At 51.8% G+C, this 22902-nt stretch overlaps 1 protein-coding gene across 2 annotated transcripts in view; it reads right to left on the reverse strand.

Moving 5' to 3' along the window:
• Window positions 1-2454: 2454 nt before the first annotated feature.
• The window catches only part of NBAS (NBAS subunit of NRZ tethering complex), a 206444-nt gene continuing 185996 nt past the window's right edge, over window positions 2455-22902 (reverse strand). For both annotated transcript variants that reach the window (XM_079792004.1, XM_079792003.1), the window contains exons 48-52: window positions 20758-20953; window positions 12141-12280; window positions 8819-8963; window positions 6366-6494; window positions 2455-2922 (exon numbers count right to left, since the gene is read on the reverse strand). In XM_079792004.1, the coding sequence (XP_079648130.1) occupies window positions 2647-2922; window positions 6366-6494; window positions 8819-8963; window positions 12141-12280; window positions 20758-20953 (886 nt within the window). In that variant the 3' untranslated portion in view covers window positions 2455-2646. The remainder of the gene's footprint in view (window positions 2923-6365; window positions 6495-8818; window positions 8964-12140; window positions 12281-20757; window positions 20954-22902) is intronic.

The raw sequence follows: 22902 nt of genomic DNA on the forward strand, positions 1-22902 counted from the left end.
CCCTGCTCTCGAACGCGCCCCGGAACATCACGAAGAGTGGGGTTTTCTTTCCAAAAAGCTAAGGCCCAGTTTTCCCGGTGAGGCGGGGGCGGACAGGCCTGGGAGCCACCTTGACTCCAGCTCTAAATTTAGCTGCACGTTCAACCAGCCACAGGCCTTTCATTTCTCCTTTTATTGCTCCCTGCCTTTCACAGCGGCCCTGCGCCCCCTCCCTGGGCCCGGGAGAGAGCCGCATTGACGTGCAGGACGCTCCCTAGGCCTGCCCAGAACGGGGCTGGAATGGGAGGGGCCCGGTGTAGGTCCCTTCACGCGCCTTGTCTGCCTCTGAACGAAAGGGAAGTGGACAGACACATGGCCAGCGAGGGATGAGCCAGTGACATAAATCGGGTCCCCCCACTGACTGGCTGTGAGGGCCCCGCCCCCAGATAGACTGACTCAATTGGCCAGGGTTGGGGTGGGACTTGGCTTCAGTTATGACAGATTCTTGGGTGATTCCACACGCAGCCCCGGTTGTTAACCACTGCTCCCGAGGACCTTCCAATGGGGATGTGAACACGTTCCAAGTCCTTGACGTGACCTCGTGTTAGGAAGCCAGGCGACGCCCCAACAGGAGTTGTCTGCAGGGAATGTTCATGGTGGCCACGTGCCTTGCGCCTTCGGGGGAGTCTGGAGTGTTAGGGAAGCTCCAATGAAGGGGCTTGGTTCCCTGCAGTGCGTGGGGAGCTGGGACAGGTCCAAATGAGACTCATGAACACAGAGGGCAATGCCCGCCGCCGTGAAGGCTGGCGCATCGATAAGCCCACCGTCTGCAAGGGTCAAAGGGTATTTCAGAGCCGCCCCCTTCTGCCATGAAGCTACCGTTCGTGGAGGGTGGGCGGGCTGGGAAACACTGCAGTGTCTCCAGATGCCCTCCAGGAAGTTCATCCCGGTTTCTCGCAGAGGGACCTGCGGAGCCACCTGTGGCCAGCGGCGGGGCTCTGAGCCAGGCTGCCTGACTCGCACTGGGGACCCGCGGCCCGCTGGCTCTGCGTCCCTGCAACTTACTTCTCTCTCCCACCCGCTGTCCCTCTAAGGCAGTGGTTCTCAACCTTCCTAATGCCGCGGCCCTTTAATACAGTCCCTCATGTTGTGGTGACCCCCAACCATAAAGTTATTTTCTTTTTTTTTTTTCATAAAATTATTTTCATTGCTACTTCATAACTGTAATTTTGCTACTGTTAATGAATCGTCATGTAAATATCTGTGTTTTTCCGATGGTCTTAAGCGACCCAGCTAGCGGTTCTCAACCTGTGGGTCGCGACCATCAGAAAACACAGATATTTACATTACGATTCATTAACAGTAGCAAAATTACAGTTATGAAATAGCAACGAAAATAATGTTATGGTTGGGGGTCACCACAACATGAGGAACTGTATTAAAGGGTCGCGGCATTAGAAAGGTTGAGAACCGCTGGTCTAAGGTTATCACCAGGATTGAATGAGTTAATGCGTTTAAAGCTTGGGGTGTATATTTGGGGCGACTTTCTCTAGCTGAAGCCCGGGACCAACAACAGAAAGTGCATTCCCTTGGCAGAGTGGGGTTCCAGCGGGGCACAGAGCGGACTGGGCTGCCCCACTTACACATGAGGACCAGGGCCAGGGGGAGCCGTGGCTCACATGAGGGTCTCCCAGGGAGCTTCCGAGGGGCCTGGTGCCCACCATCACTGCGCCTGCTCTCCTCCCGGCTGCTGCCCGGGCTGCTGTGGGTTTGGATCTGATGTGAGGCCCTGGGGGAGGAGCGGGGGCGAGTAGGCCCAGCGCTTCCAGCTGAGCCTCCACCTCCAGCACAGGCTCCCGCAGCCAGGCATTGGGGTCCCATCCCCGGGAACACCCCTCAGTGTTTGCTGTTCACACCCTCGCTGTGATTGCCATGTGTCATTAGTGGGCCCCACATGCCTCTCCTGCCCGTGGTAAGTGTGCACGGGGCTGTGAGCCCGCCTGCTGGTGGCCGAGCTTTTACACACGTGCGGGCTTGTCAGCCTCTCGGGGGCTGAGTGGGCGGCCCTCAGTGCTGGTACTGACCATCCAGCTGTGGCCTGAACATCACAGCTCACAACCTGTCACTCTAGCGGGGGAGGGGTGCCTGCTATGCACCTGACAGAGCCTCAGGCATCCCCTCCCCTTGTCCTTGGCAACCCCGGGAGATAGAGAACATGGCCCTCGTCGTATACGGGACAGAGGACGGTCCAGAGAAGTGGGCACGGGGCCCAGAGTCGCCTCCCTATGCCGAGACCTGCATCAGGCCCACTGCCTGCATCCCAGCACCTGCCCCACCACCACCCTCCCCACCTCCCTCCCTCCCTCTCCACGCCACCTGCCCACAGGCAGCCGTTGGGACGCGGCCCTGGAGGCTTCACCTGAATTCCGTTCGGAAAGGCAGTTCCAACAGGAGTAGGCGTGAGTCTCTCTCGGTCAACAAGAAAGTACAGACTTTATTGTATTTTATTGGCAGGCTGCTCAGCATGGATCTTTATTTCCCACTTGCGGGACCACCGAGAAGCATCAGCAGGGACAGGTGCTGCCTCCGGGCCAGCACTCGGCGCTGGGTGCTCCGGTCCGCGGGGAGGGGCCACTGGAGACTGACCGTGCGTAGGCCTGGGCCGCGTCACACCCAGTGCCGGCTGGCGCTCAGGGCTGTGCTGAAAGTCCTCAAGGCCCGATGCGTGCCCCTGGCGGCCAGAAGGAGCGACCCCGCTTCGGCCTCGTGGCCGGCCTCCCGCAGGTCCCGGGCCAGCCCCTCGGCGTCCCAGCGCCCCGGCTGCGGGCTGGCCAGGAGGTGCTGGATGATGCGCGGGTAGAAGGGCGTGGAGAGGCACGGCACCAGCAGCTTGGCGTCCAGGAGCAGGGAGAGAAGCTCCTGGTCACAGTTGGAGTCGTCCACCTTCAAGAAGTAAGACAGGCAGGACGTGAGGCCGGTGAGGCCACCTCCCCGGAGCCCCACCCCGGCGCGGAGCCAGGCCCGCCCTCTCGCGTCAGTCCTTGGAGCCCCTCTCCCCCGGGGAACATCCTGCTGCCCAGGGCGGTGGAGGGCATGAGCCTCCCCTGTCACCGCCAGTGTCACCGCCTGGGAGATGGAGGGTAAGGACTCTGCTCAGCGCCGGGGTCACTGAGCCCCGGAGCCAGGGTCTGAGCTGAGGTCGTCCTGACTCCCGGCCGGCGTCCCGCAGCCACACCGCCGGTTCCCTGAGGCGCCTCCCCCGGTCCCCGCTCTTTCACCCCAAGGGACAGACCCACAAGAAAAGTTACTTCCAGAAGAAACCTTCTCCTCCGCTGAGAAAATACACCCTCGACCCCCTGACATCAACAGGACGATGTCGGGAGGCGTTTCGGACTTGTTCTCACGCAGGCGCTGGAAAGCTCAGCATCGAACTTACCGTCCTCAAGTGTTCGACGGGCTCTTTCCGCTGTGGCTTCTCTGACGGCCCCTGGTCCTATCTCTTAGTCTAGGAATGGTTTCCTGTGGCTTTGGCACTTAGCTTACACTTTTCTATTTCCTGTTGCTGTCCATATTATTGCAAGGAATCAAGTCAACACTGATGCATACTGAAGCTCAGACTGCCTGACATTGTGATGTAACAGAGCCACGGCAGGCTTTCTGAATGTCACTGTGCACTTTCAGTGACTCTGGTTATAGGAGCCTCGGACACAATGTGGCCTTTCAAAGCCAATTAAGCGATGGTAGAGCCGCCGGACCGTCCTGCACACAGTGTGGCCGTCCTACTCGCTCTGGGACCAGGAAGAGCGGCTCCTGAGACGCGGAGGTCAGCGGTGCCTACTGCACGTGAGAATTAGAACAAAGGAAGTTCTGAGAGTAAGCCCCTGCCCATCTTCCTCTAAGAAACCTGGTGACCCCGCAAAACCCAGCGCAAATGTCAGCTCCGGGGACCCCTTCTCGGTGGCATTTCCTCTAAATCCCTGGCCAAGCTGCTCCCGCCTTCCCCGTCCTCCAGGGCACCGACTAGCGGCCTCTTCGTGACTGTTCTGGAAACCTGTCTGTCTCCTGGCCAGGCTGAGGTTGTATCTTATCGTCCTCCGTCTCAGCAGCAGAGCGCGCCACTGATCAAATAACTGAATTAGAGTGAGAGGCGTGTGGTCTTGTGAAAAGGCAGGCTTTCGGGTTAGAGACCCGTTTCTGGTCCCGGTTGCTTTGCTGCTGCTGTGTGACCTTGCTACGGACAACCTCTCTGGGCTCCAGTTTCCACATCTGAAATGCCGACCGCCTGGGGGGCTGAGGTCACCTGTGCTTTCCAAGTGCCCAGCCCAATGCTTATAGAGGTCAAGCTCAATTAATGGCTCAAGTTAAAACAGTCAAACCAACCAACAACCCAGCATTTTCGAGAAGAGGAAGGGGCTGACAGATATCAAAGTGAGCAAAACGCTCGCCACCTGTCTCCATCGGTGATTTTTTGTGTGTGTAGTGATTCATTTCTGAGAATAAATGAAACTTTGCAGATCTTGGGAAAGAAATCTACTAAAGCACAAAGCACTACTATCTTCCAAGCCATTAAAACGGTATCTGCTTAATTCCTGTTTCAACAATAGGTAATGAACCTTCTCTGAATTAAAGTCTTTGATTTTATGGATCCATAAGAAGGTAAGAGTAATTACAGTAACGAGGTAAGCTCAGATTCCAGTAGCATCATGTATGCAGGACCTCATTTCAATGACTTCAAATAAGATTATTTAAACTTATTTCCCTGTTTAGGGAAGGATATTTGTCTTGTTACGTTTACTATTACTAATAAAGTTATTAAGTATAGCAACAATAAAGGCAGAAAAACACAAGGGCAACATAAATGTATAGCTGGAATGAGAAAATGCCTGTGGATAGTTTTTTGTAATTTATATTTATTTGAATGATAGTCGGTCTCATTCCTGGCACGGGATTTAATAGTATCCTCTTCTGAAACCCAAACTGGGACAAATCATCTGGCTTACAGCCCAACAACAGGGGAGTCTGAGACTGTAACCAGATCTTCCATTTCGGGGCCTGAGTGTGGCCGGTCCCACACTTTGTCCTGTCACTTTCCTACTTTGCCTAATCCCTGGAGGCCCTATGTCAATCCTCCCCTGAGATAATCCCTCGACACCCAGGAATGGTATTGCATTCCACCTTTACACACACCCTACCCATTCCTCGCTCCTGAGCACAGTCCCAGGCTGCGCACCCTGGATGCCGGTACATTGACGCACAGTAGGCAATTCTCGATAATAATACAAGACTTTTTTCAACCTGTGCGCTACCGAATTTTAGTAATTAGTTTCTATGTGCCAGGAGATGAAAAAGGTTGGAAATCACGGTCTGACGCTATACGTTTCATCATTATTGTAGAGTGTACTTTCTACTTATTAAAAAAAAAAAGTTTGCTGTAAACAGTGCGCACTCGTTTCCGCGTCTCGGCTGTGCCGTTTTCTCTGCTGTTTATAACCAGGGCGGCCTAAGCGGACAGGGTTTGCGAGGCCTACAGTCGTGCACATGGTGTCCTGGGCCTCTGCCCTCACTCACCACTCACCCACTGACTCACCCACGGTTTGGGGGGCTGCGTGTGCACCCCAGCTCCAGGCTTCTCCTCCCCTCTCTGCCCTCTGACACTTTGGTTAGAAAAAGCATGCAATCACACATAACACTCACTCACCCAGACACATAACACACAGTCACACACAATACTTCAAACTGATCACTTCACCTGAAGGAAGGATCTCCCTAAGAGGGGTTTTAGGAGTCATACAACGTGAATTCGTTAAAATGCAGCCCTGAGCTGCCTAGTTCTAAAGTGTAAAATTTAAAAAGGGAGGTGAAAGTTCTTCCTTAATCACAACAAGACAGCAGCCTCGAGGGAGAGGGCGCCGGCCTGGTGCAGTCCCCCGTTCCTCCGCCCAGATGGCCAGGCTGCCAGAGGACAGAGGGCTGGGGGTCAGACGGTGCCGGAGAACATGACCGCGGCCGCTCTCCCACCTTAGTTAGGAGACACACACACACACACAGAAAACCGACCCGAGGCCAGGCGCCCCCAGCCCGAGTTCCCCGTGCCCAGGACATTTCCTGAAGGGCCGACACCGGCTTCTTAAGAGAAACAGCTTCGCTATTTGGATTTACAGTCTCCGCACCTAAACACAGGCTGGTGTGTAAACGTCTGTAAACCGGAGGCGTTCAGTACGCGTTTGTAAAATACCAGTAGACGAATACCTGCTTCCTACACAAACAGAGAGAGCGGCTGTGGTCAGGGAATACCACGGCCAGAGCAATCGTGGCGAATCCCGGTCAGTGCTGGCCACACCGACTCCTGTCCTGGAAGCAGAGTAATGTCAAGCCGGCGGGCGTACCTTGGCGACGGCGGCCACGTGCTCCAGGGCCACGGCGTGAAGGCGGGCGTCCGGGCTCTCCAGGAGCAGCTTGAGGGACGGCAGCAGCAGGGCCCGGCTCCGCAGCAGCGCGCTCAGCTCCTCCACGCACTGCAAGGACAGGGACACATGACTCCGTGCTGGGACCCGCCTCGCCCACTGCACAGGACACTGCACACCTGTCTGAGCCCCCGATCTCCCTCCACGGCATCGCTTTCAATGGCTGCATAGTGTCCCACCGGGTGGACGCGGGACTGTCACTCACTTTCCTGAATTCTCAGAGCCCTCGTTTCCTCATAAGGACAATGGAGGTAATGTGTCTACTTTGTAGTTAGTGTGTGTGTGTGTGTGTGTGTGTGTGTGTGTGTGTTATGTGTGTGTGTGAGAGAGAGAATGGGTGTTAATAATAACATACAACGCTCAGCATATACTAGATGCTTAACAAGCAATAAAAAGTATTGTCCATTTTAATACTATCAAATATCTAGTATCATCTACTGCAACAAAGGAAATCAGCAAGTTAAATGTTTAAACACCTGTTTAAACCCTAATGTCAAGGTGAACTGGAAACGTGATACTTAAGATGTTTCATCTTCATGAAAACTCAAAAGGCATTTGGGACTCCGCAGAGGGACCTGAGAGTCCTCAGCTCTTTCTCCCGCCGGCCGGCCTGCCTCGGAGAGAGGCTTTCATAGAAGGCAGCCAATGCACCTCCTCTCCACAAAAGAACGGGGGAGAGAAGGACTCAGCCAGCCCCGCCCCGCTGCGTTAGGCTGCCGCGTCCTGACTTCAGCTGCACGTGGTCAAGTTCCCAAGACATTTCCATTTGCAATAATAATGCTCCTTCCTTTGTAACAACTGTAATTCACATCTGAGCACATTTAGTGATCAATAAAAACAGCACATAACATTTGCACAGTTCCTTTAACCTTGGCATCCTGAAAAAGCCCATAACTGTACCCCATTGTAAGACAGGAACTGAGGCAGCATGGGAAAATGAAGGCAAGTCACAGTGGCAACAAAACTCCTCGGATAATAATTACTTTTCATCTCATCAAATTGGAGGAGAGAAGTGATAATGACCTACTTACAAAAGGGGTTCAATCCAGTGCCTTTCTCCTCCCCCGGGGGGCGGGATTGTGGATTTGGGGGAGGCGGGGAGTCAGGTGCTCTGGGTGAGGCAGTGAACAGCAGCCTCTGCTCACTCCTCACAGTAGAGAAACAGGGTCCCAAACAAGGTTTCCCCAACCTTGAAGCAGCAGCACTGACTGCAGGCATGTGGGCATCTGGTCCTGATCCAGCCGCACCTGACCTCAGCTCATGTTACGGCAAAGGTGAGCCCCGTGTTATTTACACCGTACCTGCCCGGGGCGCAGGGGGGTAATAAACTGTGTGGAGACCCCACTCTGTGCCGTGTGTGGACTCCTGCCACGGTGACACAGGTGACACAGCCGTGGTCCCACCTCTGGGTGCTCCCTATAGCAGGGCCGGTCACAGGTAAGCAAGTAGCCGACACCACCAATCACACCACGGGAGCAAAGGGGTTAGTGTTGGTGCTTTAAATATTGCACAGGAGAATTCTGTCATTCTGGTGGTTGACAGACTTCTTTAAATAAATATTTTAAAATCCAATCAAAAAACACTTAGCCAGTCCCTCATTCTGTAAACAATTCATTAAATGTGCATTCAGAATGGGAATCTTTTCCTTGAGTGATTACAATGAAGATTCAGACAACTCTATTTACAATTTTATTTTCAAGTTTATCTCCTATGTGGTAGCAACTCAAAAACCAATTAATCAATTTAGTGCCATTGTCCAGATGCTACTGAACACACGCAGCCTGCTCAGACTACACACTGCCGAGGTCGGATCCACTGCGGGGAGCTGTAATTAATATGTGCTTATTTTAGAAAGTTCAGATACACATACGTCTACATATGCCACAAAAACCTCTGTGACGGCCACACCACGGGGTCAAATAGAGAACCAAGGTCAAATGGAGGCGGCTGCGTGTTTCAGCGTGTTTACAGAGAATAAACACGGAGGTTTGCAATCTCATCACAATGCTGTGAAAAATACGGAAAAATCAGGGCGCTGAGGCTCATCACCGCGCTCCAGCTGGCCTGCTCCGGACACGGCACCATGGGAGCTGCCATGACGCCTTGGAACGTACATGTGAGTGAGGCACACAGGGCCCAGAGGGACCGGAAGCGGGCTCTGCCCTGGGACTGGGAAAGGAAGGCCGTGCCGGAGCCCGAGCAGGAGGAAGGCCTCCAGCGTCCTCTCAGCCCTGCGTGTCCTCATTGACCTGCTACTCACGGGGCCCTTGACCTTCCGACGCCCTGAGCTCCTGTCCCTCCCTCCCGAGCAGCAGCGGACACCGCCCACAGCAGAGTGCGGAGAAGAGGCAGGTGCCCGCAGGAGAGCCACTCACCTGGGCCGGGAGCCTCTGCCTGGTGCTGTACAAGGAGCGGCACATCTTCAGAACCTCCTCGCCCAGGGCCTCGCCGTTCTCCGACGGACACCGGGCCAGCATGGCCGCAGCCAGCCTCACCCACGGGTTATCCGTGACGCTGGCTCTGAGGGCGGAAAGGCAAGGCCCTAGAAATGATTCAGCTGCGACAACTGTGAGAAGCAAGTTTCAAACACGAAAAATATCCCACTTTCCAAGTGGAATGCTTGTGACGAACGGCACTCGGGACCCAGAGGGCTCGCCCTTCAGGCTGTCCTTCAGGGGAACATCTCACGGAGGAGGCGCTCACGGTGGCATCGGGCCCCGGCTGCCCCGAAGCCCCGGCCGCTGGGCTCAGGCTGGCTCCCTGGCTTACTGCCTGGTGGACTCGGAGAAGTGACTTTAACGCCCCGAGCCTGGGTGGATGGTTCTGGGGACCTCTCTGGGCCTGGGTTTTCCCAGTTTAGTGTCTGCCCTTGACGTCGTGCTTTGTTTAATGAAGGATCATTTGCAATCGTGAAGTGTCGCTCATAATAGCAGGCCCATGGAACTATTCACTACCCAAACCGGCTTTTCTTAGTCACATGATCATGACTATGATCAGGACTGAGCCTGGGGTCGGGCAGGACTAATGACAAGAGGGCAGGGCACAGCAGAGATCAGCGTGGGCACAGACTGGGGGAGCCACACACAAGCCGCAGGGAGACCCCGCTTGGAGCTCCACGTAGTTCTCTTATTCTAGACAGAAACACACACAAAGTTTGCCCTTGTTCCCCTTCTCGGGCCGCCACACCCCGCGCTGCATAAACACACCACGACTTACAGGTCAAGGGACACAGCCCAGGAGCAGGGCACCGATTTCACTTATAACACTGGGAATGAACTTCGCTGTGGAGTGTCTGTGGTCTCGTCAGCACAGCTCTGGATTCTAGACACGGAGCACCTAAAGGGGGCCCTCTCCTTGACAGGATTTTACTCCTTGCCCCTGAGAAAAACCTCAAGTGCAAGGACAACAAGGAGATGCACACGAGCAGCCTCTGTCTCAGCTCAAACTCAGCTCTGTGTCTCGGGGACCACTGCTCACGTCAGAGCACACACAAGGCCCTGGAGTGTGTGGCTGACGGGAGTCTCCCTACACGCACGGACCAGCCCCCACTTCCTCTCGGAGTCTGAACCGGGGCCCTGGGTTTGCCCACCAGGCTGCCCGCTGCAGAAGGGCACGCCCCGCGGGGCAACGCAGCTTCCTGACAATAATGGCCAAGACACTCTTCCATCAGCATGAAGCACTGAGCCACTGAATTTTCCCCAAGTGCAAATCTCTTACGCTTCCCATGCAGCCTCCTGCCGGGGACCCACACTGCACATCTGCAGGTGGAACCACTGAATTAGCAGCCAGATGGATCGGATCGCGCACTTTCCTGAGTTTTTAATTCGATTGAGTTGACTGGCAACATCGATCACTGTCACACCCCTCCCTCCTCGCCTCCCCTCTCCCCCCACCCTCTCCTCTTTGTTCTGGTTCCGGTGGAAGTGCTGAGGTCACACTCGGATGGCCTGGAAGAAAGCGCTTTGAGAGCCTGTCTGTAAAGGACAGTGGCTGGGCGGAGGGTGAGCAGACGGACAATGAGTTCTAGCGGAGGATGCAGAACACAGGTCAGCAATGTACCCATTTCCTTCCCTGTGCGACTACAAAAACTACACCTTTAAAAATTAAGATATTTTTGTCCACGAATACATTAGATGTTTTACACGCAGTAAATGTTTTAAGTGAAGCTGCTTTGTGTCTGTGGGTGAGCGAGGGACTGGAAATGGTCCCGTTCTAAAGCGAGAGGAACCGTGACACGGGTCACTAACCTACCAGGTGTCACGCTCTGAGCTGAGCAGACTGACTGGGAGCGCCCTTTGAAGGGCTGAAGCAATCTACACTCCACACTGGTTTTCTGAAACAGAAAAGCTGGCTGACAATCGGATTCGTGGTCCCACGTCTACTTCCCATCCTCACCAGTGGGACTTGGCCAGAAACGGACGCCCGGCCCCAGCAGAGACCTGGACTCAGCAAGCCCAGCCCGGCCTGTTTCCCACAAGCACCAGGCCCGGAGGCGGCTGCGCCCCGAGAGCTGGGGACCAGATGGAAACGCTGTCCCGGCGCGGCCAGGAGGAAGACGGAGGTGTTCTGATGAGAGCCCGGCCCAGCCTCACACAGGAGGTGCGACCCGTGCTCGAAAGCTCCACCCCGCGTGCCGTCCCAAGGCGCACGCAGAGGCGGAGAAAGGCCGTTCCCACGGGGCGTAAGGACAGCCGGGAACAGTCGGTAATACTCCAACAAGGCGGATGGGGCCGGGTGGGGCTGGAAAGATCGGGGCGACCACTTTGTAAAGTGTACGACTGTCTAACCACTGTGCTCTGCACCTGAACTAATGCAGAGCAATGCTGAATGTCAACTGTAATTGGAAACCACAAGACAAAACAACCCCCTCTTCAGAAATTCTCACAGCGCCCTGGGTTAGAGAGCCTTTTCCAGATGTGCTTTGGGGCCTACATGCGCACAGAATGGCTGTTCAGGAGAACCCGCTTCACGGCTGCGGGTGCAGATGCGGCGCCTGGGGCCTTGCACCTGTGCGCGTGGGAGCGCAGGCGAGTCCCGGGCGGGCAGGCGGCGGGAACAGAGGCCCACGCGCTCCGTGTTTTGCCGGAGGAGCAGCCGGTCATGTCAGACGGCATATGTGCGCAGAGGAAACTGGCTACGCCTTCCACGGGATTCCGTGGCTGCGGCACAAGCGCGGGGCGGCCGCTCCAGGCAGCCACGAGGGCGGCGGCCAGCCAGCATGACGCGCTGGAAACCGCGGGGCCGTGAAGGTGGCCGGTGGCTGGGAGAGTTCCGCCTGTCACATAGCAACCACGGGACGCCTGACGTCACAGAACTTAACTTCTGAGCTTCCACTTCCGCATCTACAAAACGAGCGCCCATCACCTGGCGTGCGGGCTGTGTGACGGATAACGTGCAAACTGCACATCACACGTGCGACCTCAGCGAACGGGAATGACCCGCTTCCTCCACACGAATTCTCATGAGCATCGGAAGCCACGCCAACAGTCAAAGATTTCCTGGTGAAAAGAGAACTGCAACGAAACGACCTTGCTGACATCATAAACCGGATGCTATCGTCAAGTGCTGCCTGATACTTCCGAGTAAAATATTGGGTTTAGGGGCCAGATGGATCTTATCTGTCTTTCACAGGCTCCTCTGAAGGCACTGGGTCTTGGAGACGAAAGGAACGGAGGAGCCTCGGTGGGGACCACTTACGCGCTGTCGGGGCTCCCGGGCGGCCAGGCCTGCAAGAGCAGCGCCAGGTGCTGGAACTCGGCCTCGCTGCCGCTGGACGCCAGCAGCTCCGCGAACAGGGCGCTGCGGCTCTCCTCGCTGTCCACGTCGGCCACGGCCACCTGGAGGTCGAAACACACGCTTCAAACTGGTGGCACAGGCTGAGGAATTGGTTTCTAGGAGAATCCAAATCTGGTGATTCTGACTCAACACTCTCTTGAAAATTTTTACAATTCAGCAACATCCTACCTCCCATCTCCACCAAAAGCCTTCAAAAGGCCGACGCCTTTCCAACCTCAAACCTTTCAGTTAAAAGTTGTTTAGAACAAGTCACAGGGTGGGTTTTAATGCTCTTTACCAAAATCAATTCAAACAAGGAGATTTCCACTGGACTGGCTTATCGGCATCTCATCTATGTTATGTTAAAATACTGAATTGTTTTACGAGTTTACTCAAAATCAGCCTGTTGTTTTTACTTTAAATTATCCTTCATGCAATTCTACTCTGCGTTTCAGCATTATTACTGCTAAGGGCTCATGTTGTCCCCAAAATGTCCCTAATTTGAAATGAAAGATTTTACTAAAGTGCAGTTGTCACATGTTTTTGCGACAAACCAAAATAAAAGAAAACACCCTTTACTCCCATCTCCATTTCTAATGTAAAAGAAGTCTCAGCCATAAAAAGAATGCGCGTGGCTCCTCTCATTGAAGAGCGGGTGACATTTCTCTCACACGGAGGCAGCCCTAAAACAAATCGCAGCCCCCACAGCTCCGTGGGCGAAAATGTTTGCCAGTCCCAGCCAGCAGGCCGTTTTCAACACAAAAGAGGCCCAAAAGCTGTTCTCTCGTTCCCTAGCCTCTCCTGACAGAGGGTGTCTGGGACTGGGTAACGAAGGCTCACATGATACCTTGAAAGAGGAGAACAAACGGTTACCTACATGTTTGCTAACTTGTCTGCATTAATGCGTGTTTCCAAGATCCAATTCACTGGTCCTTCTGGCTCTGACCCCAGAAGCCATCCGAAGAGGTTGTGCCACGGACTCTGCACTTGCACGGGAGTTGGTAAGGGCTACGAAATCACTGGTGACGCCACGGGAGGTGCTGCTCCCAGGGGCCCGCCGGGTCCTTCAGAGCCTGCCCCCCAGCCCCATGCCCCTCTCCCGTGGAACAGGCACTCGGAGCATCTGACTGTTGTTGAAATAACTTTATATCCCGGTAAGTCAGCGGACCCTCACAGGAGTTCTGTGTGGAGAACAGCACAGCGCTATTCGCCTCACTTTATAGACGAGAAAACAGGCTTGTCAGCCCCAGCACGTGGCTAGCAGGAGGCAGGGCCAAAATGTAAATTTGAGCAGGTCAGGATGTTCTGAATCGAGAGGACTCAGTAAGCTAAACACGCTTCGAATGTTTGTTGTTGTTGTTAATCCTCATCCAGAGGATATTTTTCTATTGATTTTTTAGAGGGAGTGGAAGGGAGGGAGGGAGAGGTGGGGAGAGAGAGAGAGAGGAAGATAGAAACATTGATGTGAGAGACACATCGATTGGTTGCCTCCCACCCAAGGCCTGACCAGGGCTGGGGATCGATCCTGCAACCCTTTGGTGTGCAGGTGGATACTCTAACCACTGCTCAGGCCAGGGCAAGCTTTAAGTTATTTAAATTGGTGGTCTAACTGCAAGTTTTGCAACCGTTTGTTACCTGCTTACAAAGAAACGTGTGTGTTTATCTCAAACTCAAGCCATCCATCTGTTGTTACCAGACCTCAGCACCTTCACTGGTCCCCAGCCTCGGCCCCTCAGCTGCTCTGCATCATCACACACACACTTCTGCCTCTGGGGCTCGACTCCGCTTCCCCTGCCCCCACATTCTGTCTCCAGATAGCGGTGGGCTGTAAGGCTCACCCCTCACTTCCTTCCAATTTCTCCAGCGTCACCTTATCACTGCATAACTGCCCCCCGAAAGCGCATTCCCCCTTATCTCTCTCCCTCACCTGCTTCATTTCCTTCTTAGCATTTAAAAGCACGAGACGCGTTAGATATTTGCTTACCTCCTTTCTTCTTCATTAGAAGGGAAGCTCCTTCAAAACGGAGGCTTTTACTTATTCACTGGTTTATCCCACTTCTTAAACTAATGCTTGACAGAGTGGATGAACTAATGAATGGGTATACAAATGAATGAATGGAAATCATCATTTATAAAATGTTTTAGCACAGAATATCAAATATTCATAGAGTTGCCATAAGTTTTGGCTGTTCTATTATTTATTATTATTATTATTATTATTATTATTATTATTAAAGATGGACATAAGATTTAAAAAAGATATGCCACCAAGGAGGAATCGCTGATCGACCCGGAGGTGGCATGCTCCTTGACTCCGTCTCGACCCCGGGTGCCTCGCTGAGCCCTGTGCATTCAGCAACGCCCCTCTCCTTGGGTCTCACTTTCCACATCTGAAAAGTGAGCCCCCCAAGTCCCTGAAGTCTCAGGTGTGAAGCGCCCACAGGTCTGAGGCTGGAAGAAGGGCTGGGGATGGCTGCGCTCTGCTTTCTGAGTGATAATCTAAGTTTTTACAGAGTTCACTTGTAGAAAACGTGCTGTGCGTAGAAAACACTTTGCAACAACTGCAGGCTGGGTCTGTGCTATTCCTAGCAGTGCCGCTGCTCCAGTTCCTACAATTAGCTCAGGATGATTGAGAATAACACGTTTCTCCTTTACATGACACACAGAGCATAATGGGTTATTTGCTACAGACCATAAAGAGGAAGAGAGTAGGAAAAGTGATTCATGTTTTCAATATCATTTAGATTTCTTTCTTTTCAGAAAGTGTAACAGCCTGTAAATTCTAAGTACATTCACTGTCATAAGGAAAGAAAAGAGAAAAGAAACTATAAATTAAACCTTCATATCTTTGTTTTCATATTCGTGTGCAAATAACAGTTTCCACTTAAAAAATGTTAGGTAATAAATTCCTTTGTATAACACATTTCTAACGTATACACAGGCTTTTTTAAGTTATTTTTTTTAATGTATCTCTATTGTTGACAATATTACATAAGTCCGCCTTCTTTTCCCATTGACCCCTCCTCCCCACTTCCATTCTCTCCCCAGGCCCTCACCACACTACTGTCTGTGTCCGTGAGTTATGCATATATGTATGCATGTAAGTTCTTTTGTTAATCTCCCCCCTTCCCCGCCTTCTACCCTCACCTTCCTTCTGAGACTTGTCTGTCTATTCTATGTTTCTCTGTCTCTGGATCTATTTTGTTCATCAGTTTATTCTGTTCATTAGATTCCACATATGAGTGAGATCATGTGATACTTGTCTTTCTCTGACTGGCATATTTCGCTTAGCATAATATTCTCCAGGTCCCTCCATGCTGTCTCAAAGGGTAAGAGATCCTTCATTTTTACAGCTGCATATTATTCCATGAGTACACAGATTTTTTAAGAGTATGTCTTTGTCAGGAAACATTTTCTTCTGGATGCTCACTAATCATTTCAATTACTAGATCACTGATGCCCATTTTCAAAATATAAATGTCACAATTATAGTAACTTACACAATCATATTTACTACAACCATATAGCAGTGACTTATGAGTTATTTTCACATATATTACATATATTCACTTATAATTTATTTTAGCACTTATAATAAATTCTATTTATTAACTAGTCATTTACAATATTTTTCTTGGGTTTTCAAAAATTAGAATTATATTGTCTACAGGTAATAATAATTAAGATTTTTAAAATGTCATAGCTCCTCTTTCTGTTTCCTGTCTTACATAGACTAGGGCCTCTGGAACAATGCTAAACACATAGTAATATTGGAAATTTTTGTTCTTAATTTTAATGAAAGTGCCTCCAAATTTTCAGTTTTGAAAAAGTCAGCTATAATTAAATCCTAGTGGTCAGCAGAGAACACACAGCATAGCAAATGATCAATATAGATTTCCTGCATAAATACTTATAATAAAAATAATGATGTTATCCACTTTCTTTCTAGAAGATGGTTTTGGCCCAATATGTTTTCATATCACAACCAGCAATGTTGCTCATTAATGGTTAAAAAATACTAAGTAACCTTAAGTTTAAGAAAATCACCCTGTCACAAATCTGACAAATTATCTGGGAAAAAACCATTGGGAGTAAAGTATGGCTCAGAGACCGTGGAAGTTAAAGCAAATGGGTCTGAGGTTGTGAGGCCTGCCGTGGCGGGAATGCCGGGGACGTAAACTCCCTGAAATACCTGGAAGCTAGGCGCCTGGCGGAGCACAACTGTGCACCCAGGGAAGACGCAGCCTCTTTCCAGTCCATGGCATGTGCCCACACAGCCTCAGTGTGAAATGACCACAGAACATACTCTAACACAGAGGAAAACTGCCGGCAGGCGGCTAGCAAATGAAATGACAAAGGGCAACTGCATTAAACATGCAGCTTGAAAAAGAACGCCGATCAAGTCCAAATACATGTTTGCTTGGAAGACATGACTGGATCTTCCTGCAGCTTCACTTCCTCTCTGTAAGGTGAAGATGGCATGTATGTCCATGACGGTAGTGAATATTACATTAGAAAATGTGAAAGAGAGCCAGCAAACAGACGCACCGGGGAGGCACACATGAATAACAGATGTTATTTATATTATCAACTACTAATATGCTGGATGTAAAGACACAGAGAGCCCGATGTGTGCTATGTTTTCTTCTAATAAGGATCACGGTCTATAGATAGGACAGGGGGGAAAGGAAATATAGCTGCTTCAGGATAAAGAATCATGGGTTAATTTTTTAGTGAAAATTAAATTGAGAGAAATTGCTAATTTTTTCTGTACTTTGCTTTATTCTGTCCTTTTCCCCAGTGAAAAGAAAGTAACACACACCTCTCTAGTACCTCTGTTCCTTCCCCAGCACGCTGGGGGGAAAATGTCCAATCTTTTACAGGCATTGTATAGATTCCATACCGACACCACGAACAACACACCACAGGAAAAAGGGCGAGATTCAAAGGTGACTCAAACGTATCTTTCCCCCTTTTGCCTCCCAAGCAGTGTTCCTCTCACTGGATGAGGTGACTTCAGCCCTGGCTGCAAGCCCATTTGTCAGGCGGCTGCGGCCTCCTTATCTCACACAGTCACCGCCCTGGAAAAAGTGGCCCCGTCACCTCCTCGCAGATGAGGACGCTTTCACCTCAGATCCCTCTGTGGCTGGAAGTGAGCAGGCCCATCTCCACCTGAGGCACCTCCTCCCCTGAAATCTGTGTCTCCTACGGGCGCTGACAGTAGCTCATGTCATCTTCAGATGTTTGCGCATACGAGACAGATGCTAGTGCACATGAGAGCACCTTATGAATAGAATGCACTGGCACCACGGGCAGGATTACCATTGATGTGGGGTACTAATCTCCACACGCCCTCCTCCAGAGGAGCGGCGGCCTGGCGGCTGCTTCCACGGCACCGTGATGACACCCGACTCCACGCCGCAGTGCAGTGTGGGCAATTCCCTTCATGAACTCAGCCCAGCAAGACTGAGCTGCCTCTGTATGCAGGCTTCAAAACACAAACCGATGCCCACCTGCACAGACCTACACAGACATGAAGGGCGGCAGAGCGGACTTCTGGGCGCCGGACTCCTGGTGCACAGTGCCAGGAGCCAGCGCCGCGCCGCCTGCCGAGTCCGCTGGATCGGGACCCAAGCAAAGCCTCTGGGGAAGGGGGCCCGGCTTCAGGAAACCAGACGGTGCCCAGCTGCTGGCTTGGTCACGAGCGGCTACACCACCCCACTGAGGCAGCAGTATTTAGAGCAGCATTCAGACACACAAGTACTCCGTAAACAGTGTTATTACTCTTCGGTATAGTAATCAATTGTCATTATTGGACGAGAAAATAGAGAACATAAATTATCCTCATGTCCATTTCTGAATACTTATGGGTTTGATTAAATAGAAAATTGTGGTAATGGAGCTAAATTTTAACCCTTTGCACTCGCTTGCTTTTTTCTCGATTCCTTTATTCTACTCGGGATTTAATTTTTTTAAATACCCCAGATTTTACAAAGCGCGGCAGTAGAATAAAAAACTGGAGTTTCTTTTCATACAAACTTATTTATTTGGGTTTTTTATATTTCAAATTATTGATACATTCAAAGAGTAATTTTAATCTCGACATCCGAGTGCAAAAGGTTAAATATGGAAAGAAGGGTAGCGATTTCTGACCGATTTCCCATTTCTCTGCGGAGAAGAAAGGAGCGATGCAGGCACCGGGGAGGGTGCGGTGCAGGCCGGGACCAGGCGCCGGGAGCAGGGGCCTCCGGGCCTCTCACTCACAAGCCGTGAACCCTCAGAGGCCCTGCGACTCCTCCACCACAGACAGGGGGACCCCTGGCCCCCGGCAGGCTGCTCCCGAGAGTCACTGCGGGGACCTGCACTCGGCACACATTCCACGGTCCCTCTGCTCCCGGCGAAGCCAGTGATGAGGGCAGGTCCTTAAAGGGCAGAACCCGTTACTCAGGGAGAGAGACTCAAGGCCTTCAAGGACCCGAAGGGCCCGGGAACACTGCTGCTCGCCCTCTCCCTGAACCATCTCAGGGAGCGCGGCACGGAGCGCTGGTCTAGCATCCGGACCTCCTGCTCACACCTGCACACACCTGCTTGTGAGCTGTTTGCTTCCACATGAGAAGCAACGAGCTGTCCAGAAATCTCTCGGTAAATTATGGCGAATTAACACAGAACAGTCAGTCTGCAAGCCCCCGGCCGCTCGATGCGAAGCCCCTCCCTTATCCAGGCAATCACCCCGCTGGTGTGTAAGGGGAGGCAGCGCGGTCTACCGGCATCGTCCCCGCTGAACACTGCCCTGAACGCCAGCCGTCCTGACCCTGCCACTTTAAGGGTGATCTGCACACGTTTACTATCCATTCAGTCAACAAATATTTAATGAGTGTCTTTGCGATCCCTGTTCTCATGGAATTTATTTTCTACTGGAAGAAGACAGACACCAAATAATGAACAGAGAGAGGGACACAAGGGTAGGCAGGAAGAACTTAGCAGAGAGTGATTAGAAGAGAGTTAAAATGGTCATAAAACAGACCGTGACTGGGTCACTAATTCAGGGTGTAGTCATTTTAGAACTGGTGACATTTAAGCTAAAGTCTGAGGAAGGAACTTTTCCTTCCTGGACATCCATCTCCTTTCCTTTTTTAAATCCTCACGGGAGGATATTTTTCCCAATGCTTTCTTTTTTTTAGAGAGAGCATGAAAGAGGGGCAGGAGGGGTAAGGGGGTGAGGGAGGAAGAGAGAGACAGAGAGAGAAACATTGATGGGAGAGAGAAACATCAACTGGCTGCCTCCTGCGCGTGCCCCAACCTGGGCCAGGAAAACCCTAAGCCACAGGTTCCTTTTTACGTAAAAACACAGGAAAATATACTGAGGTGACGGGGTATGGAAGTTTTTTAAGGAAAAATCAGCATTTTGGCCCACATTTTTCATGCACCAGTTAACTAGAAAATTACAAAACCTGAAAAACTCAGATAAATTGCACCCAGGAGATTAACACACTAAATGCACCCCGCCCCCTCCTCTACCAGTCCCGCCCACACCCCAAGCTGGGGCACATTTCCGGAACAGAGATGAAGGCCTCTCAAGCTGTTGAAAATGAGGGCCTCTGAATTTTTAATTCTGTTAACTCATCATTAGAAAACTAGAAGTGCCGTCTGTCTGAGACCACGGGCAGCAGGCTGCACAGACTCGGTGTTAATCTTGCAGGAGCTGGTCCGTTTCCCGGCCACACACGGATTTGTGGGGCCACTACTCTGGGCACCTCAGGGACAATTAAAGATTAAGTCCCTCTTTGATGGTTGCAATGTTGGCCGGAGGATCCCCGTCCACAGAGAAGGCAGCAGCGCCTCATTTTCTGGTCCCCGAAAGTGGCAAGATCATCATCTATCCTTATTTTCACTCCGAGAACCCATCGCCCTCCTCACGTTCCCGCTGAGCATGCAGAGGGGCAGGCGGACATGAGACCTGAGCACCCGGGAGGCCGACACTGTGGGGTCTCGGGGGTCTGGAATGGAAGATGAAGACACTGAGTGTGGGGAGAAGTGACAGGCGCGGAGCCACGCCTCCCCAGCTCCTCTAGTGCCCGAAAAGGTCAGGGAGGCTCCAGAGGGAAGATGAGCGAGGGAGTGGAAGGAAGGATGGTGTGTGACACTAAGATCTCGTGCGGTCACTACGCTGCTTCTGTCCAGGGACAGGAGAGAGGAGAGGGCCCGAGTCCCTGGGCATGGCAGGAAGAAGTGAACCGGCTCAGCTGCCACCGCGTCTCCCCAGGCAGGGGAGCCCCCATCATAACCAACACTGGGGAGGCCCTGACTGCATCTCAAGAAGAGAAACACGGCCCGGGCGTGTGAGCGCGAAGCCGGCTACCCTGCACAGGCAGCCAGCCGTCTGGGAAAAGGCCAGGACGCTGCACAAGGTCACCCCCGAGCAGCCAGACAGAGGAGCACCGTGAGTCAGGCTGGCTGCTTACCCGGAGGCAGTGTCAGGGAGCACCAAAGACCGCCGACTGTGACCAGGGAGACACCCCCAGCAGCGCCCGCTCCTCACCTGCCTCTGGGGCCACGTGGCCCTGAGGATGGCCTCCGTCCGGAAGAACACCAGCAGCCTGCCGTCCTCCTCGCTCAGGTCAAACGATTGTCCCAAAACCTGCAGCGCGTGCACGCGGGGCCGCACGGGCCGCGAGTCATCGGCACAGAAAGGCCGCAGCCACTCCAGCAGGTCCTCGGGGGACACCAGCTCCTCCCTGCGGGGCAAGGTCAAGGGTCAGACAGGCACGCCCAGTCCTTCCCTCTCCAGTAATCAAACGTGGTGACTGACCTAAACACTGGTTTCTGGGGTGACTGTGTTTCTTAACTTGAGAGCGAAAGGTTAGGTTTTCAATGGCTTACAGCAAACCACATTAGCTACTGAAAAACTATGCAAATAAATATGATTTTTAAACAGTATCATATTAAATTGCGTTACCTAAAGCTGATAAGATAACCAGTAATCAATATGTCTGTTTCTTATAAAGTTTAGTAAGTAGTATGCTTATTTCAATGAACGATAATCATAGTGTCAGGCATCACTCCAGTAATTTTATATAAACTATTACTATTGGCAATAACTATGCAAAGCCAGTATGATACATTCCATTTTATTTTATTTTCCCCACTTTTACTAATACATAGCTGATGTGTAATGTATCATTTTAACATAATGATTTGATATTTGTATATATTGCAAAATGATCACCATGATAAATTTAGCTAAATCCACATAACCTGACATAGTTACAAATTTTTTTCTTTTTTTTAAATTTATCATTGAAAGTATTACAGGTATCCCTTTTCCTGCCCCCACTGTGCTGAGGGTTAAAAGTTATGACTTTGTCTTTCTTCATCTCTCTTTTTTAAGAAAAAAAAAAAAATCTCTGAAGCTTTTTTGTGAAAAAGCCTTTGTAATTGAAATAAAAAGTAAGACCTTGCTCTCTATATCCATTCCCTAATGTCTTCCTCTTTGGAACCCGAAGCTTAAAAGCTAGTCCGTATGCAAGACCCACGGTGGATTCCTCTGTGTATCTGGCTGGAAACTCACTAAGAAAAACACGGCCCTCTAATCTCCTGTTACGTCCCCAGGGAGGGGCTTAGCGCAGAGCCTGCGAAGGCCCCTTTCATCCCCTGTCATGGAGGAGGCCAGGCCTGGCAGCAGGACCTGGGAGTGGCGCTGACCGCCCTGGGGAGCCGCCCGTCAGCCCTGACTGACGGGCGTGTGGAAGGCAGGACGCCTCCTCTGGGAGGCGCTCGGTGCTTCCCGCAGGCAGCATCTCCCGGCTGTGCTCTGCTGAATCCGCAGCTCCGCACCTTCCTCAGCCTGGAGGACCTTCACCCGCTCCTCCTCTAACACTGATTCCCTGACCAGGCCCGATGGCACCCTGGGGCGTCCTGCGCTGACTCCCCGGCAGCGTAAACCGCTCCCCGCGCCTCCCTTTCTGCACAGCTCTCCCCACGCTACAGCAGCGTCACCAGGGCCGGGGCAGGCTGGCCGCCCTGCAAGGCTCCCAGCTCCTGGGGCGGGAGGTTAGTTCCTACCCATAGTCAGCTCCTTGTGACTTCCCAGAGCACGGCACCCAGACAACACGCAGAAAGCAAATAAATGTCGCATGAGAGTGAAAGGCCTGAATCAGCCACCGCTGCAGGTTCCTGACCACCCACGAGCAGCAGTCCAGAGAAGCTGTGCAAGGTCAAGTGCAAGGTCAAAGGCAGAAAAGCAGAGGCCCTGCTCACCGTGTCTCCCACATTCACCTACATGGCTCATCCTATACTCTTTCACCCAGACCTCGGGCATGGGGCAAGGTGTGGAAATATGCCACCGAGGCATCTGAGTGCCAAGTTATGACTGTGAGCCAGACTGGAGCCTGGTTCTAGTCCCAGGTCTGACCTGGGAAAAGTCAATTTCCCTCTCTGAGCTTCTAGCCTCACCTGAACATGGCAGCAACATACGCAGCCATCAAAAATAGTAATCATTAAATCTATAAGGATAAAGACGTTATAACAGCAAGCAAATACCATGAAATATGCGTGTTTATAAATCTTGATCAACACGATATAAAAACGCATCTGTACCTGAACAATACCGGCATAGAAGTTAATATGCAAACAAGAACTATATTACTGAATGGAACTGTTGGGAGTTTTCTCAAACACTTCATTA

This window comes from Cnephaeus nilssonii (genome assembly GCF_951640355.1).
Source record: "Cnephaeus nilssonii genome assembly, chromosome: 15".
Classification (NCBI taxonomy): domain Eukaryota; kingdom Metazoa; phylum Chordata; class Mammalia; order Chiroptera; family Vespertilionidae; genus Cnephaeus; species Cnephaeus nilssonii.